The sequence below is a fragment of the Macrosteles quadrilineatus genome, unplaced genomic scaffold (genome assembly GCF_028750875.1).
Source record: "Macrosteles quadrilineatus isolate MER2022 unplaced genomic scaffold, UCM_ALF_1.0 Scaffold_4__1_contigs__length_99947679, whole genome shotgun sequence".
NCBI classification, from domain to species: domain Eukaryota; kingdom Metazoa; phylum Arthropoda; class Insecta; order Hemiptera; family Cicadellidae; genus Macrosteles; species Macrosteles quadrilineatus.
The window spans coordinates 64,821,088-64,840,480 of NW_026542597.1; the positions used below are offsets into that span (position 1 = coordinate 64,821,088).

The 19,393-nt window shown below is 31.6% G+C and overlaps 1 protein-coding gene across 1 annotated transcript; it reads left to right on the forward strand.

The window, feature by feature from the left end:
* The first annotated feature begins 223 nt into the window (after positions 1 to 223).
* LOC128993000 (S-antigen protein-like) lies at positions 224 to 919 on the forward strand. Its single transcript, XM_054416751.1, has one exon. The coding sequence runs from the start codon at positions 224 to 226 to the stop codon at positions 917 to 919; it is 696 nt and encodes a 231-aa protein (XP_054272726.1).
* Positions 920 to 19,393: the final 18,474 nt, after the last annotated feature.

Below are 19,393 nucleotides of genomic sequence, written 5' to 3' on the forward strand. Positions count from 1 at the left end.
ACGGTGTCAGGAAGAGGAGTCTCTTCAAAATTTAAACAAAATGTATTTAGCTTGATCTTCCATAATACCAAAAAGAACGAAAGACAATTTAATGGAATCGTGTTGCTAAGTGATATTAAAAACATAAAAATTTAAAAAAAGATGTCATACGGCGTTGAAAGTAGGTAGTAAAAGAAAGACGGGAAAAACAGTGACATGGTACATAAAGTAATCAGCAACTGCGATGGAAAAGGGGGTGGTGACGGCAATTGCCCAAGTGGTGAGATACGACAAAGTTGTGGACCCAGGAGAAGGAAGCTGTGACGACGGTGAAAAAGGATGCAACGACGACGGTGAAGAAGGATGCAACGACGAAGGTGAAGAATTATGCAACGATGACGCTGAAGAAGTATGCTGCAGCGATGGTGAAGAAGGGTGCTGTGACGACTGTGGAGAAGGGTGCTGTGACGACTGTGAAGAAGAATGCTGCGACGATGGTGAGGAAGAATGCTGTGACGACGGTGAAGAAAGATGCAATGACGACGGTGAAGAAAGATGCAATGACGATGGTGAAGAAGGATGCTGTGACGACGGTAAAGAAAAATGCAATGACGACGGTGAAGAAGGATGCTGTGACGACGGTGAAAAAGGATGCAACGACGACGGTGAAGAAGGATGCAACGACGAAGGTGAAGAATTATGCAACGATGACGCTGAAGAAGTATGCTGCAGCGATGGTGAAGAAGGGTGCTGTGACGACTGTGGAGAAGGGTGCTGTGACGACTGTGAAGAAGAATGCTGCGACGATGGTGAGGAGTGTGACGACGGCGAAGAGGATGCTGTTACTACGGTGAAGAAGGATGCAATGACGACGGTGAAGAAGGATGCTGTGACGACGGTGAAGAAGGATGCTGTGACGACGGCGAAGAGGATGCTGTGACGATGGTGAAGAAGGATGCTGTGACGACGGTGAAGAAGGATGCTGTGACGACGGTGAAGAAGGATGCTGTTGCGACGGTGAAGAAGGATGCAATGACGATGGTGAAGAAGAATGCTGTGACGATGGTGAAGAAAGATGCAATGATGACGGTGAAGAAAGATGCAATGACGACGGTGAAGAAGGATGCTGTGACGACGGTAAAGAAAGATGCAATGACGACGGTGAAGAAGGATGCTGTGACGACGGTGAAGAAGGATGCTGTGACGACGGTGAAGAAGGATGCTGTGACGACGGCGAAGAGGATGCTGTGACGACGGTGAAGAAGGATGCTGTGACGACGGTGAAGAAAGATGCTGTGACGACGGTGAAGAAGAATGCTGTGACGACGGTGAAGAAGGATGCTGTGACGACGGTGAAGAAGGATGCAATGACGACGGTGAAGAAGAATGCTGTGACGACGGTGAAGAAGGATGCTGTGACGACGGTGAAGATGGATGCTGCGACGACGTTGAAAAAGGATGCTGCGCGATGTTGAAGAAGGATGCTGCGACGACGGTGAAGAAGGATGATTTGACGATGGTTTCCCCTACCGTGGGCTATAGTGGGAAAATAAATGATTTCATAAATGTTATTAGTGTTTTGTTTTATATATTTACATAATAGCAGTAGTGTGTATATATAATAAATGAAAAAAAATCTGATAACTTTGCTTTTTAATCGTTTGAAGATAGCTTGTCAAATATATAAATTTTATTAAAGACTTGTTCAGATGTTGTACGATTATCACTATAACTCGTAAAAATAACGCTAGGAAACTGTTTTAAAGAGGTTATTACATTTTAAACTTTTTATTTTTACTTTTTTTTATTGTTGTTAGATATTTTATATAAAAAATACACTAGAAAATTAGGAAAAAATACTCAACTTAGTCTATGTTGGTAAAAAAAGACCATATATTGTGCAATGGATAAATAATATTATCATTCAAAACCACTACTTAAATTTAATTTCAGAACATAATTTGATACAAAGTGTTAGTGCTACCACATTTTGTTTCAAATTTAACTACAAATTGCATCCATTAAATTATGGCTATATATGGTACAAATTACAATACAATTAATTTTCTTTGAATCTGCCGACAATTATTACGTTATAACGATTTCAAATCGCTTGAAATAATAATGGCTATTTCATTATTTAAATAATAATCTACACTGTAGAGCCTAATAAACGATTAAGTGTTAGAGTTTACCTGTAACTCGTTATTAGCAGTATTTTACGATGACCTTATCATTCAAAAACCTATTAAATATCTTTAAAACCACTTCGTTAATAAATATCTACAAATTAGACGAATAAATATTAGTCGTTTACCTTTAGCTCAGCTGTAGACTATGTCTCTAGAGAAATCAACTTGTCCCATGGTACAGATTCATCATAAACTTGATGCGAACATTTATACCTTTGAATTAAATATAAACTAGGCCTAATACTATAAAACGTTGATCAAAATGTGCCTTTGTCAATTATTTAGTCTCACAATGAGGCACTTCACATTATATTTTATTTCAAAATGCAATCGTTATATATTTTGATATAAACAAGTTTGGGAGGTTTTGGCATATTTCACGATGCACAGTTAAAATTTATTGATTAAAATTAGAAGTAAACTGAAATGATAGAGTCTACTAAGAAAGGTTGTACTTTAGATGAAAAGAGTATAGCAATACCAGGAAGAGACCAGACCTTTTTGCAACAATAAAACTTAAAAAATATTTTCTGGTGTTTGAACTTGCAAATTACTGTATATACATATAAATGTATTCACAAATACACATTGAATTGCTTTATTATGAATCTAAAATGTAATAGTGTTTATAAAGTTTTATATGACGCAAATTAGGCCATTTGTAGACGGCCTCCTAGTGTGGGAATGGCCACATAACCATTACATGGCAATCTGCAGTCAGCGTGGGGTACAATTACGATTACTTGGGGTAAGATTTTTTAAAGATTGTTTTGTGAAATGTTGCCAATATGTATTGATTTATTTTTATTCTCTGAATCATTTGGAATGTAGACCAACAACTAGAAGATCTTCTCTTAAGAAAGTCAAGGTATAGCCACATAGCTTGCTCTTGGTGATTGACAGAATTTAACCAGACCTGGGTCTGTATATATCAGTTTATGCAGTCTGCTTGAGATCTGCTGTTATACTCACGACTGATAAAAGTTTTAATATATTTCTTGAAATATAACGATAAATTATCCTAACAGAAACAGCTGGGATGAAGTTTTGTAAAACATGTGTAGTTTTTTTATAATTTGATTTGGAAGAAGTTTCAATGAAACGTACATTATAAAATCGTATCCTCCAAAAACGTAATACATAAACTATTACGTGCCATTATATGATCCCGTCTCAATACCATTGACAATTGTTACTTTTTATTGGTTTTATTGTTATAAAATGATTAAGTATTTAGTATTCTACTATTTAGTATGCACAATCAATAATCAAATAAATTAAGGTAATTTGGTGTTGCCTTGTCTAAGATTAATTTTACTTGCCATAGTACAACTTACTCTTCTAAAACTGTAAAAGGCTGTTGACTATATTCAAATCAATTTTCTTTCTAGGATGCTAAGCACGATCCCGGACACGTTTTTCTCATTACTTTAGGTTACACCTAGGGGTTGCAGCATTATCACATGTACAAAATCCGGGACCTCTGGAATGCAAGTCCCGCGCTCTAGCCACTAGACCAGCTCGCTCCCCTCACAGATTTACAAGTAGCTGTACCTCTAATAAAATATTAGTTTGACAATTATTGATGCTAGAAAACCTGATAAGGTGTTTTTTTCCTTTTTGAAAACCTTAGGCATAGCTCATTTGTTATACAAGTAATGGCATTATTCACCGACGACTTTTTTTTTCATATTACCAAGTCCAGCCAAGATCCGGTTTATGAATGTTAAAAGTCCCGCGGGAGCTGTGAACTCAATCACTCTCAGGAAACACACTAAATGTGTTTAATCAGCCGAAGTAATTATACCTTGTAAGCCTAGACATCTCTTATATGGTAATAAACTTACAAAAGGATACTGTTTTTAATTTCAATCAGTGTAAAACAAGTTGCATGGTGCTGAAATCTTTATTAATTTAGGTGATTTTCTATTATCAATAAATACATGTAATCATTTTGTGTGTATTAAACAATAGTATTTTTTTTATTCTATTGATATATTAAACTTATATAAGCAGTATACATGTTGTTTAACATAGCGATGCTAATAATAGCTTGCCAACATAAATTTTCTGAGATTAGATAGGTGTACTTTGTTGGACATTTTTCGTTAGGTTACCATACAATTTTTATATTAGTTAATAGTCTATACCAATGTAAATGTGTTGATAAAAATATACAAGTCTCTACACTGATTATAATATTATGTTTTAAGGAAAATGTTACAGTAAATTTAAATAAACTTAAATGTTTTGTAAAAAATCTAATTATCTTTTAAAAGCATGACGTAATATCAATTCACCTATAGTTACTGATTTTCATTAATTTCAATCAATATTTGATGGCCGAAAGGTTGGGTTATGCACGTCCTTGGTTCTTTGTAATTAACAGATAAAAAATTAAAGTAGTTTTTAGTGTATCCATTTTTAGAAAACTAGGGAGTAATTTTTAATCAAAAATTGGATTTAAATGAGGTGCTAACTCTATTGTTTAAGTGGAAGAGAGTGAATTAGTGTCATCCTAATTTACTGAGATGACCTTACTTTTGTTAGCACGGATTATTTTGGTAGGTTGAAACTGATTAGTAGTTAGGCCTAAGGCCTTCCTCCTTGGTTTACCACAATCAAGATGACTTAGGTGAGGAAATTAATCGTTGTATATTACGTAAGCCTTCTGAACTTTTTACTCATAATGCTATGCAAATATATGATTCATAGTATGTTACTTATATTTGTCATGTTGATATTTTATATTTCAGTGTATCTTATAGTAATACGTGTAAAATATAATAAATTAATAATTGTTCTGTATATTATAGTATAAATAATAATACATTTTGCAAAGGAATGACTTAAAATTTCCATATGATACAAAAAAGATCTTCTTAATCAAAATATGAAAAGGTTAAAAATTAACACTATAAATGAATGAACAGTAGCATTGTTGTTATTTTAATAAACCAACATTAATATGATTATAATTGTTTATAAGAATTTAGTGTATTTAATAAAAAAATACTGAAAACAGATTAATGATAAAAACTTGTTTATTAATAATCTAGTTTTTAGAATTAAATTTTGATTAACTGTTATCTAGGTTTTTTTTTAAAAAAAAAACCCTTAATAAATCACATTACTATATACGAATAAATCCCTGTATACCACTGGTATCATTATTAGAAAAATAATCCCCATTTAGTCAAATATAAAGCCTAACACTTATGGCAAATATTATTTTAGATTTGTGATATGTGCTCATTTATCAAAATTTTAGTCACATATAACTGTTGTATCACACATTAGTACAAACTTCAACAGGAACACGTAAGGGTTGAAGCTGGTTATAATCGTATAATTACGTCAATTTTAAGGGGTTTTCGGCTGCACGTGCAACACATTTCAATTGTAGGAATACTTCGTTTGGAGTGTATAAATTAGGCTAACTTATCATAATCGTGAAACTTGTTTTACATAAATGATACTGTTAACAGTAAAAGAAAAAAAATACCAAATTATAAGTTTATAAAATTAAAACTTTTAGTCAAAATCTACATGGTAACCAATAAATAATTGGGTAAAAAATAAAGATTTATTAAGATAAAATGTTCAGCTAAGTAGTCAAACAAATAGACACCATATTGTATCAGAGATTGAAGACTGAGGATGGATTCTTGACCCAGCATAATTATGCGACTGGGAAAACAAGATTGCCAAAAACAGATTTGTTTGCCTAAATCCGTTCTGCGTCTGATTGAGTGAATCATAAAATCAAACATCTAGAGTGGTTTAGACGTAGTCATATATTAAACCAAACTCTTTTTGTGGAAATTGTAAACAATAGAAATATAAGTTCCACGTCCATCATTCAGATCTGTTTTTGGACTCTTCCGAAGCTTTGAAAAAATATATTAAAATTGATCTAAGGAATTTGACTGAACTAGATTCTTAAACCCATACTACCTTATTACATTTTGTAAGAATTTTAAGTATTGGGAAAGTCCAAAACATTGTAACTTATGCAATGATAAAAAAATATTACATGAAAACTTTATTTTCATAGCATGTGTTGGAATGTAATTAATAAACAGTTTAATGTAGTGATCATTGTGTCTACTACAATGCACCAGATTTTCGCTGAACATGTTTAATGTTGCTTCGATATCTTAACATTTGAAAAAGTGATGTAAAACTTTATACATGCGAATACAAATTATTGGAAAAATACTGGAAATGGAAAGTATAATAAAAAATGTATATAATATTAAACATGAAGCAGACAACAAATAATAAGTAAATAAAATATATTTTTATGATCATACAGTCTCCAAATATAAAAATAAGGATATAATTTAGGTCAAAACAGTGTGATCACTGTTTCGTATATTTATAATCCTTTCGAGATAATGATAAGATTTAACACAGATTTGCGTATAATATTTACTGTTAACTAGTATTATTTTCAATTAAAACCAGGTTCATAAAAGTGATTTTCACATAATTCACATTTTCACTTACAACAATATTATTAACTGTTGAGTTTTTTTTTTTTTTTTTGCACATGACTAGTTAAAATTAACCTAAATAATTGTGATTTTATATGCCTTTACTGATTATTACGGGGATTCTCAAAAATGACAAATTATAAGTGTGGGCGATGTTGAACTTTCTATTTGAATCCTTAACACAAACCCTTCCTAGTTGGTTTGTAATAAAGAATTTTTTTATTGTCACAAAGTCAATATAACTACTGGGATAGAGACACCTCATTAAACAGATTTACACCCCATTTGCATAATTGTTTGGACGTTCAAGCTCTTCTTGGAAAAACAAATAGCCTTTGATCCTTGCTAATCTGGATCCTTTGGTTAAGCGGTTTTTATTTTTTTATTTCTAAAGACGTTTAGTTTAGTATCCATTCACCTCGAGGAAGTTTTTATATAGTTTTCTAAAGTGCTGTTTATCTTTAATTTTGCTATTAATTAACTCGTTAAAAAGATTCCAAATAGTCATTATACAGATGTTGTATGTATAAGCTTAGTGCATAATAGTTATAGCTGAATGCTGTTACTGACAAGTATGCCCTCTTACTCAGCAAACCAGTACTGGGAGAATAAATTATTCTAAATATAACATTAAATTATCTGGCTTTGTATTTTAAGCTCACGATCATACTTTATTAAAACTGTGAACAAGTTACAATGCAAATCTCGATTTGAAAGTTTATGTTTAATAGTCAGTTACCACACATTTTCATAATAAATGCAAAATTATTGATGTAGTATTTTCTATTACAATAACCAAGTAAGATCACCGACAGTACTTGTGAATGTTTTGTGGTCCTAAGATTTTACTGTCATCCAATATGTATATATATATATAAATTTTTGTTCTTAGATTTGAACATAATAAGGTACCGGTATGAAATATAAATACCTAGCTTTATCCTGGTGAATGCAAGATATGCAAGCTGGAGTAAGGATTTATCTTATCAAACATTTTCAAACTTGTAGCTATGCAATGGCTTTTCATAACCATAATTCAGACTGTAAGTGCTGTGTCTCATAGAGAAATCACTATGATGCAGATGTAACATAGACTTGATGCAAACGTTTTTATTTTGAAATAAATAATTTAATATAATAAAAAAAAATTGTATGGGCTTTTATAACCTTTCCCAGTTTACCATTTTACATTATTTTAAAATGCAGAAGTTATACATAATAGCATTTATAAGTTATTTAATTGGGTGTTAATTTACAATATTCAGTCAAGGCTTTAATATCCGTACGATGGAATTTATAATATAAAAAAAGTAGTTTCGGCCTACTAACATCAATTGAAAGTTTGAGTGCACTACGGAAAGTAAGGACAGGTTTGTACCAACAATACCTTTTACAAAGGCTCTGTCTTGTGAATGTCCTAACAAAAAGCCTAATTGTAATACTAATTGATCCCCTGGCATACTAGTAAAGCTGTGATATTCATTATCTAAAGAGTCTGGTTATTATGAATTTATATGTGTAATTAATTTCAGTTGTTGCAAAAGTGGAGATTAGATTGGATTTGGATTTCTTATTTGTATATTTTAGTATATCGTTAAAGAGTACATATTAAAATAACATTGGAATTTTGGTGATCAGTAGGCTGAGAACTTGAAGGGTTTCAAAATAGGTGTGTGCCTATGTCCATACGTTTTATATTGCCTCTAATTCTGAAATATTTCAGCTCGTTAAAATGCCATGATACAAACATACAATCTTTGAAATTGTTGATATTATAAGTAGGTATGGATAAATGTGACTTTAAAGTTTAGCATTTTTTTTTTATTTCAACATTATAATTTCTATGTAGCTTTGGCTTAACCCATTAGTTGTACAAATAACGCAATACTAAATTTATTTGTGTAAATTGAACTCTGTTTATTCAATTATTCATTAATCATGTCACACCTATATCTGGAGAATGCATATCGAGCTTTTGATGATAATGTTGAACTAATACCCACCTGCATTAACTGAGATAACTGTGTCTACACTGTATGTTTTCGTATGTTACGACTTAAGTAATCACGAATATTTTATTTTAATATACATATGCTTACTTAGAACTTATAAGCCTCTACAACTATAATATCATTTAAGTTTTTAGGAATTTTCTGCTGAGTGGATGAATTACGAGTTTAAAATGGTTAACAATAGTCCTGCAGAATTTTTAACTTCATACTATTATATCGTCATACTCAATATACAGATTTTAAGAAAATCCAGCAAAGAATATTTACGAATATAGAGTTTATGGTAGCCTTTGATGTCGAGAAAAGTAGAATGTCATTGAAAATCAGTGATATAAGATCAGGAGGTAACTACTTTGTTTAAGACGAAGAGCCTGAATAATTGATTTTCAGCAAGCCTGAGGCTTACTTCCTTGGTTTACCTCGACGGAGTTAACTTTAGTGAGGAAAACAATCATTTTACAGCCTTTAAAACTTCAGTTATATTTTATACTAATAAAAATATGAAAATTTCAGATTGGTTTGTAATGTAAGAGAATGTATTAACATAATCTGTTTAATTAATTCAACCATTTATAATAAAGAAGAAATTCTGATAGCACGGTATAAATGGATGAAACCGTAGTCAATGGTTTGATGTAAAGTGACAAGTATCGAGAAATATCGATTCGGTCCAACCCACTACACAGTTCTCAACAGTTTCATGTGGTTTGTGTAGTTTGATTTGTATAGTTGTTTGTGAACTACAAAAGTTGTAAAATATTTCTACTACACTACACTACATTTGCGTTGAACATGTTTGCTGTTGTTGAGATACGTAAACATAGTTTTATGTATATGCAGGTAAGTGATATGAAACACATGTAGCGGAAAAAAAAACAATGAACACAACTAAATTTATATTATTTATAACCTATTCAATTTCTGTAAACATAAATAATGTTATTCAACGCTATTAGTCATGTTTATACATTTTTAGACACTTAGTTCCTTAAAAATTTACAGTCGTAAAACAAAACATTACGATTAATAAAATTAGTTTACATAATCCACGTTTATAGCAATAATACATTTGAAAGAAATCTTTTTTTTTATAGTATTACCAGCTTATGTTAGCCAATAAGTGTTGGTGAATAAAATGTAATTTTTCTTTACTGTCCTAGAAGCTGAAATCATTGTTAAATTACGTAAGAGACGAATTTGAAAATTCGTACGTAAGATCGTTGTGATGTTGTTATAACCATAGATACATACATTTACTTTTTACTAACATAATGACTTTGTAATATAAGCATGCATGTAACTTCATGTCAAACTTGAACATGCGATGTATGACGTGAAAACAAATATTCAACCAAATACAATTTGGTACAATAACAGAGTCATGTTAGTTACTGGGATAGAGACACTCAATTAAACAGCTTTACACCCCATTTGCATGATTGTTCGGATGTTCAGACTATTCTCGGGAAAATAAATAGTCTCCGAAGCTTTAGATGTCACAGTATTTAAAAACATTATCTTTGTTTTAGCTAAACATATTTAGTTTAATTATTATTTGTTTTCATTGTGTATTTATGCAATTCGCATAGTACTGTTTATCTCTAAAATAACCATAACGTAATGAATCTGAGTAGCTACTGTATTTAAGCTTAGTTTATGTGTGTTGTAATGCCAATATTCTGTGAACAACATAACGGTTAATTTCTGATGTGAAAAACAACTATTTTAAAGGACTTAATTTTTGATCATACTTTGTTGAATACTGTTAAAATTAAAATGTTGATGTAAAAGTTTAGGTATCAGCCATTACACATAGTCACCAGTTAGGAATTTAAATGTTAATAAAAACATACATAATCCTTGATTTATTGTTCCCTAAAACAATAATCAATGCAGCTCACTGATACTACTTGAGACTGTTAGACCCACACTGACCATGGATTGCCTAAATAAAGGTTATGCAGCAATTCAAACAAATTAAGTCTTTTCCAATGGCCTTCTCTACAAATGCTTTAATTTCAAATAAATGTAAAATATCTAAGTTAATATTGTATACACTTCACAACGGTACCATGCAATAAAACATAAAAACTTAAATCAAATTATTATAGAATTTATATGGAAAGTTTACTTGAATTGTTAAACAAATCAGAATCATCCCAGTAATCTGTGTACATTATATAAAGTAATATTAAGTATTATAAACATTTCAATAATACTTTTTAAACCTTTGGAACCTTTCATTGTTCAAAGTTCATTTTTGGTGATAGTTTTTGTTTTATTTAAGAGATGACTACATAAATCTTCCATCATGATTAATAACATAGGTAGATGGATTTTACTTCTTTTTGATTTATAAGTAACCAAATTTGTCTTGGTACGAAATTTAATATTTCAAATTATAATGCTATGCACAAGTAGATAATTTAATAGTTATAAAACCTATCGTTTTACACTTCGATAAATAAATTGCGTTTTTATTAAGCTATCGTATATCAGATACAATGTACTGTAAAAAAAGCTTTTGTAAAATATTTGTTATTAAAGGTAAACTTTTTTTCTCGAAATATTTGTTATGAAACGAAACTTTCCAAATAGTCATAAATACAATAAAATACCCCAGTTTACAAAATGTGAAATCTTTAATTCCTTAATAAAGTTAGCTTGTTCACAGAGGTAAACCTAGGAGAAAATGCTGAGGACTCGCTCCTGATCAATTATTCAGCTCTTCGTCCTAAGCAAAGGAATTACCACCTGATCCTAAAGCTAAAATGTTCAGTTAAATATTACTTTTACGAACATTTATGTCGTGGAATATGCTTTTTCAAAACAACATTTGCTGGTTTCTCCTTAGCTCTGTTTTTGACAGAAGCAGGAACGTGCATAGCCTATTGTAGTCCCCATTAAATTGGTTAAAACTGTAGCTATATGTAAATTATACTAAGTTCCATTATTACTGTCATTACTACAATTACCAATGATATTGGGACGCCTCTTAATCGTATTTCAACCCAAGTGTGATTTATAAATTGGTGTACAAAGCAGTAAAACGCCTCGTGTAGCCTTGTTACTGAATGTGACTGCTTCATTATCAAGGAGTATTTATCAAAAGCCCAATGATCAAGGACAGCTTGGTACAGTTTCGACTCCTAACTATCCAACCGATCAAAATGGAGAATTTTTAGTTACCACGACTCAGCTACCCTGGGTGGTTATTATATGTTCTAAACTTCATTATTCTTTATCAATAATATACTGTTATTGATGTTCAAAAGAGAAATGTCCTATGAAAAAAAAAACATCATATGTCATTATGATAGTACATATTATTTATATATTTTTAATCAGCATATCAAATTATAAAACAAACATTTCACATTATGTAAAGATGAGTTATCTCAGTAAGAGAAATGGAAATTCACTTTAAATTAGTGTTGCCACGTTATACTGCCTGAAGTTTGCTGATATAAGTTTGACAAAAATTGGATAACATACATAATATGTATATCTTAGAATACAAAATTTAGTGAGAGTTTTTTATGTGTAAGATAACATATTGATCACGAACTGAATTCAAACATAAAGCAAATAATAATTGCGATTGCTGTTATTGAAATAATAAAAACAAACTGTAGGCCTATACATCTGTAGATTCAGAACCTTAGAACCTTTAGGCCTATGAGGTGTAATATTTTGGCTAACTTAGCTTATAGCTTATAATGTCAGTGAGTTTCCTTCAACTAATTAAGTTCTTGCGGCAACATTGAAATTTATAAACAGGATCGTGACATGGCTTGGAAAAGGAAAACAATCTTTTGTGACAGATTCTTTATGCAAATAATAAATTTGGATATTTGTAGATTTGTATATAATAAATCGTCACCATAGAACAAACGGAATAAGTATCTTATAAAGGGTTAGTTTTGCAAGTCTCAATATTTAGTTCAGTTATATTTATTAATATAAAACTTAGCCATGATCTTGTACGTTTATAAAGTTTACAATATTAAGTAGATATGCGGATATTTTGTTGGTTAGAATATTGGCAACATATTCAGTTATTCAACATCCTTGTGTAAGCCAAGCTAACCGATCTGTTTTGATAATAAATATTCCAGCTGCACGCTTTGCTCTTGTGCCAGGGGATCACTTTTGGATTACAGTAAGTCTTATCGTAACTACACATAATGCAACTGCGAGTTTATTAAAATATATTAAAAAGTAGTAACTGTAAAACCAGTTAACAACCATTAAACGTGTTTCGAAATGGCAAGTTTAGTTTTCGCATACAAAATAAAGTATTCTAAGTACCTCGCTGTTTGATCTATTATATTTGGTTAAGTTGGTTTTTTTACTATAAAGATTTGTTTTAATTTTGAAATGATAATAAAACAGGAAAGGTACAAAATACCAATTGTATCGGCACTAAAAAATCATTAGCACATTTGTGCCATTTGTTTATTAACAAACAATTTGCAATGATCCTTTTTAGCGAATTTCCCTATAGGGAAGTAGCTATTACCGTAGGTCTCATGGTAAGACTTAGGCCCGGGACCGATTTACTTTTTCATTTTGATGTCCCCAGAGGCCAAAAACACCATTCGTTCAAATTTTTATATATGTATATATATATATATATATATAGGTATATATATATATAGATTTATATATATATATATATGTGACCGTGAACACGATAACTTGAGTAATTTTTATCCGATTTTGATGAAATTTGGTTTGAAGGTGTAAGGCGGGATAAACTTGAATGAGTTCGCGATCCAGCATGATCGGACCATGGGAACAGGGTTTTATGGGGTAAAAATTGGTTTTTCTCACTTTTGACCCTCAAAACACAAAATTTCCCAATTTTTACCTAAACCTTCTTAAAGAGCCTTAAAAAACAAACAATTCAGTATATCAAAGTGTTTTTGTACGGTTATTGGTTACGGAGAAAACTAAAAAAATTGTAAATTTAAAATTCCCATGTTATTCTTATGGAGAATATTGTAAAATGTTGTAGTTTGCTTGTTTATGGATATCTTTTGATCAAACTTGGCAAATATATTCATTTTCTACTAAGCAATAATTATTTTACTTAAAACACAAACTTTATTAGTTTCCTTGTAGCAGCAAACCTAGGTACTCGTTAAACCTAATGTTATTTAAATAGATCGATTGAAAATCAATTCAGCCAAATGGAAATTCGCTTAGACGGCAGGTTTGCTGCGGCGAGGGTATTTATTATTTTACTAGCTGTAACCCGCGGACTTTGCCCCGTTTAACTTCTTAATTTTCAAGATTATCTCGTTCGCATGGCTCAATCACGTCCTGGTTGAAGTTTGTTCGCTACGCTCACTCACCTTTAGGTTGGAGCTCGTTCGCTACGCTCACTCACCTTTAGGTTAGAGCTCGTTCGCTGCGCTCACTTGCCTTCAGGTTAGCTCGTTCGCTACGCTAACTCGCCTCCAGGTTGAAGTTCGTTCGCTACGCTCACTCACCTTTTGGTTGCAAATTAGCTGTTGTCATAAATGTAAAAGAAATAATAGTGCTGCACCCTGTTGGTAATCCTTGTAACTTTAATGCTATTGAACATCATAGAACAGAACCAACTTGTTTAATTGAAACAGCTGTTAAGATTCAATAATTCCATTTCTCATAAGGTTAACATGGGAAACTCCAGAGCCACTGGGGCGGAGCCCGAAAGGATTTTTGAAATAAGAATATGCCTATATGTTAATCGGGAATGTGAGTTATCATCATGCCAAATTTCAGCCCAATCCGACCAGTATCTTTCGAGTTTACTTTTCCCATACACACATACACACATTCAGCAACCACCTCTTTTTTATAATAGTATAGATAGATATGTTGACTAAAGAAAAGAAAAATTATAACCTTTTATTTTGAGTTTAAATTACTCAAACCTTTAAAGACCAAATAAAATTTATAAAAATGTAAACTATGTGGACAATTGATTATGTGAACAAGAAATTGGAGTTTGACTGAAAATATAGGACAATATATTTGTGTATGTCGTAATTAGGAATGGTGAAGTAAACGATTTTAATTATGATCTACTAACCATAAATTAATGCATGGCTGGGTAAACTCTCGTAAATCTCCTATGATTTCCCTTAGGAACATACAGTTACTTGCAAAGTTTGTTGTAACTATAGGTCGAAGTTTACAATCACCATACATATTATTACCATGATTATCTAACATGTTAGTGAAACACTTTTCTTAACAATCTCACCCCAAGCAATCGTTACTGTCGGACCCACACTGACTGCAGATTGCCTCTATAATGGTAATGTGGCCATTCCAACACTAGGAGGCCGTCTACAAATGTCCTTATATGCGTCATATATCACTTGAAAACTCTAGACACTTTTAGATTTATGATAATGTCCCCTGATATGAGTTTGAAATGTATCTTAGTACCAATTATCTTACAACATAAATTGCAACCCAAACTATTTAATTTGCTACACGTATGCCTAAATTTATTTAACAAAATTAATACATAGTTCTTTGAACATGGAAATATAAAGCTTAACTTACAAACTACATTTTTTGGCTTTAGTGTTACAAAACTGCACAAGCCCTCCCACTTTTGTTATAATCCAATTATCTCACATGTAAATACCATTAATACTGTATTCGATTATTTTGTAAATTATTTTATTGTATTGAATTATCATTCAATCTTTACTTGATTCAATAACTAAATAATCAGCACTCAATCAACTAATAATTAACTAAGCCACAGTGAACTTATTATGTGACTAAGCTTAACCATAGATAAAACATACTCCCTTAGTAGATTTCTCATCCTTATGGAACAGCTGAAGACAATTTTATTGTTAGTTCATGTACGGTTTATGTAGAGGTCGTGTTTTGTTTACAATTTGTTTCCCGTTATTACAACCATTTAAAACCTCGTTTAACCAAATAATACGATATAATCATAAACAATAACTTGTCCCCTAGCTTTATAACCAAACAGTAAAGCACAAATCAAGAAATTAACCCTAAAATAATGGAAACAAAGTTTTATCGACACTAGCGCCTTTGTGTCACGTACATGAACTAGACACGAAAAACGTGCTTCAAAATTTACAATGGGATGAGAAGTCTACTTGTGTTGGTTAGTCTATGGCTTAACCCATTTATGTCAAAATCTAAATATATAAAAGGCAAAGCCCTCACTGACTCACTGACTCACTGACTCACTGACTCACTGACTCACTCATCACTAATTCTCCCACTTCCCATTTACCTAGGAGGCTGAAATTTGGTACACTGATTCTTTAGGCATTAAATAGGAAAACTAAGTAGTTTTTATTCTTCGGACTCTCGGGATCCGCCCCAGTGGCTTTGGAGTTTCCCATGTTAACCTTATGATTTTTCATATTTAAAAGGAATTAATGAATCTTAACAGCTGTTTCAATTAAACAAGTTAGTTCTATTCTATGATGATCAATAGCATTAAAGTTACAAGGATTACCAACAGGGTGCAGCACTATCATTTTTTTAATTTATGACAACAGCTAATTTGCAACCAAAAGGTTAGTGAGCGTAGCGAACGAACTTCAACCTGGAGGCGAGTTAGCGTAGCGAACGAGCTAACCTGAAGGCAAGTGAGAGCAGTGAACGAGCTCCAACCTAAAGGTGAGTGAGCGTAGCGAACGAACTTCAACCAGGACGTGATTGAGCCATGCGAATACTTATGAAGTTAAACGGGGCAAAGCCCGAGGGTACGGCTAGTGCGAGTATATATCGTAAATAAAGTAAAATAAGATGTGGCTGATTATGAAACGTAATACTTAAATGAGACATAGTGTTTATAATGTTTTGAGTATAGGAAGTGTTTTATTTCGAAGGTTAACTGTTCGCATAAAGTCCATGATGAATCTGTACGATGGGGCAACGAGACCTCTCTAGAGTCAAAGCCAACAGCTGATCTAGAGCATAAACTATGCATATTCCTGAAACGCTGTTCCGAGAATATATCTTCCATCTGACTATATATCATCAATGTGTATCATCAATATAAACACAAAGCTATACAAATTTCCAAGTAAAAAAAAATTAGATATAGTCTTAAAATATGATTATCATAGGTATCAATTATAAAATCCTTAAAATTCAGTTTAAAGACCAGCTCCCTTATCGGGAATATCGGGATTTTTTTAAAACTAAGAATAAATAAGCAATGTATTTTTAGTAATCATAGTAGAATTTAAGAACAGTACATTTGTATTACAATAAGCTACTTCAATGTAGATACAATGTTAGAGTTCACAAAAGTATTTGGTTATGTAGTATTTAGAGGGTCACACAATTGTTTTACCTAACATTAATCAATTCAACGCTCGTGATAGAAGATATGTATTCAGTTTATAATTTATATACATTTTGTTCCTTATTAAAAGGCGGATTAATAGGATAATTCAATGGAAAACTAGAATAATGCAGTCTGTTGTAAAGTCTAAAAATATTTTCTATAAAGCTACGATTACCTTTATGACTCTAAAACTTAATTGTAGTAAATGGTTAGTATGCAAGGTATGTGACACAATGTAACGCAAACATACTGAAAAATATAGTATTTAGGTATTTTTACAATCATATTTCGTTCAAAATGATTTTAATTTCCACTTCAGCCCCCTTTTACACGATACCTCATTTTAATTTGCTGAAATCTATAGGTATCTTTTGACTGTCCGAGGAAATGAAAATACTTCAGCTACATCCTAGGCGAATGAAACCGGTATCGGTATTTATTAAAATGTTCATGAAAAAATCTTTAGAAACCCTAACAAATTTAAAATTTAAAATTTTATTATCCACCCTACTCTTAGGCTAGACTTTAAAGTATGAAAGTATATACTACTGATTTTAACACTAAGCTGGTTACGTACACAGTTCTACATATTGCAAACTGTTATGGACATTTTTTTCACCGCAAACCAAAAAGTGTACTATATAAAATGATTTGTTTGATGTTATTTTGAATTTGATACTATCATGGTTAACCACTGTGTCTTTCGTTGGTCCTTGTCTACATACACTGACGTTGTATTAAAGTTGCTGATATTTTTTACTACAGTCATAATATTTTCAGTGGCTTGTAGCGTATTAATATACTATATGATATTGAAATTTGTTAGTATAACTCTCGTGCATAATTTATAATTTTAATTAATTTATTTCATTTAGTAAAGCCTGGGTTTTATCATAAACGGTTTTTATTAAAATTCTATGTGGATAATATTTAATGAGTAGTCCAAATCAACCTAATATATTATTAATGTTTTATACATTTTTTTTACTAAATAACTTCAGCTATTGATAAGGGTTTCTTGAATAGATTTCCAAGAGACAAAGAAAATTGATGTCCTAATGCCGTCGCAGCCCTGCTGAGTTGATTAGAGCCGAGGTAATTTGGAGATATTGACTGGAAGTCAAAGCAAATTTGATCGTCTTGGTTCAGATTTACTTAACTTCAAAACTTAATAATCCTGTGATTTTCATATTACTTTACGTACTAAAGTATCAATGAATTTAAGATTCAACCACACAAATTATTAAACTTTTATGCATAATAATTCTATAAAAAATATTATCAGAGGTATATTCAAAATTGCTTAAATATTAATATTCCACTTGATTTGTATAATCCGTCTCAATATTATGTAATGTCAAGGAATTGAAAAGCATTTAGCTTTGTAAACAATGAAAATACCGTTTTGACACGGCACTCACCAGAAGACCAAGATTTTATTGATGCCAGCAACCTTAGTCATATACAAATTAAAAAAGTTTAAATCTTTTCTGGGAGATAAGGGTATGCTATTAAATTAACTTAAAAAAAATAACTCAAAAGAACTTTACCTATTTATAATTACCTATTCAGTCGTACAAACCAAGCCTCATGTTAAAAATATTCCTTAAATCTAAAGTCTTAGTACATAACTTTAGTCTTTCTACAATATTCCAGCTTAATCAAGGTCTAAACATTATAGCAAACCAGCTTGGTAATCATTGGACCAGCTCAGTCCAATGAAAAGACTATATATTTACAATTGTATTTTTAAAGGGCACGTCATCTTGTGGGTAGTTAATGAACCGTCGCTAACAAGTAAACAATATAGTTAGTTAATAATATAGTCAATGAATGTTAATAATGAAATAAACCAAGATAAAAAAAGGTTCAAAACCAATAATTTCAGATTGACGAAGTTTTCCGAGGGTTAAGAAGACAAAGAACGTAATGAGCACTGGCTTTCACTTTCCTCTAAGGCCGCTTACATTCGCATTTCACATTCGCTTACAGATTCACTGTTAGATTTATCCGCGGACATGAAACAGATTTACATATAATTTGTGTAAGTGAATTCAAATGTTTTTCGCATGGATATGAGCGTTTTTTCCTAAGGTATTACAACGTCAACACTATATGTATATTTACTATTCATTGGTCAATAATGCATGCTCTCCTGGTAACGCGTTTCCGTAAAGTTTTAACTTTTCTATAATTTTACAACATTTCCAAGTACATGTTGATTTATAAAATTCATTTACTATGTATGTGCATCTGATTTTTCCTCTAGTAGAACAGCAAAACATCTGCCGGCAAAACATGAACGAATCACAAAACACGTTCTGTTCAAGTTTGCAAAGTTTTCCAGTTCAATGGCAGACG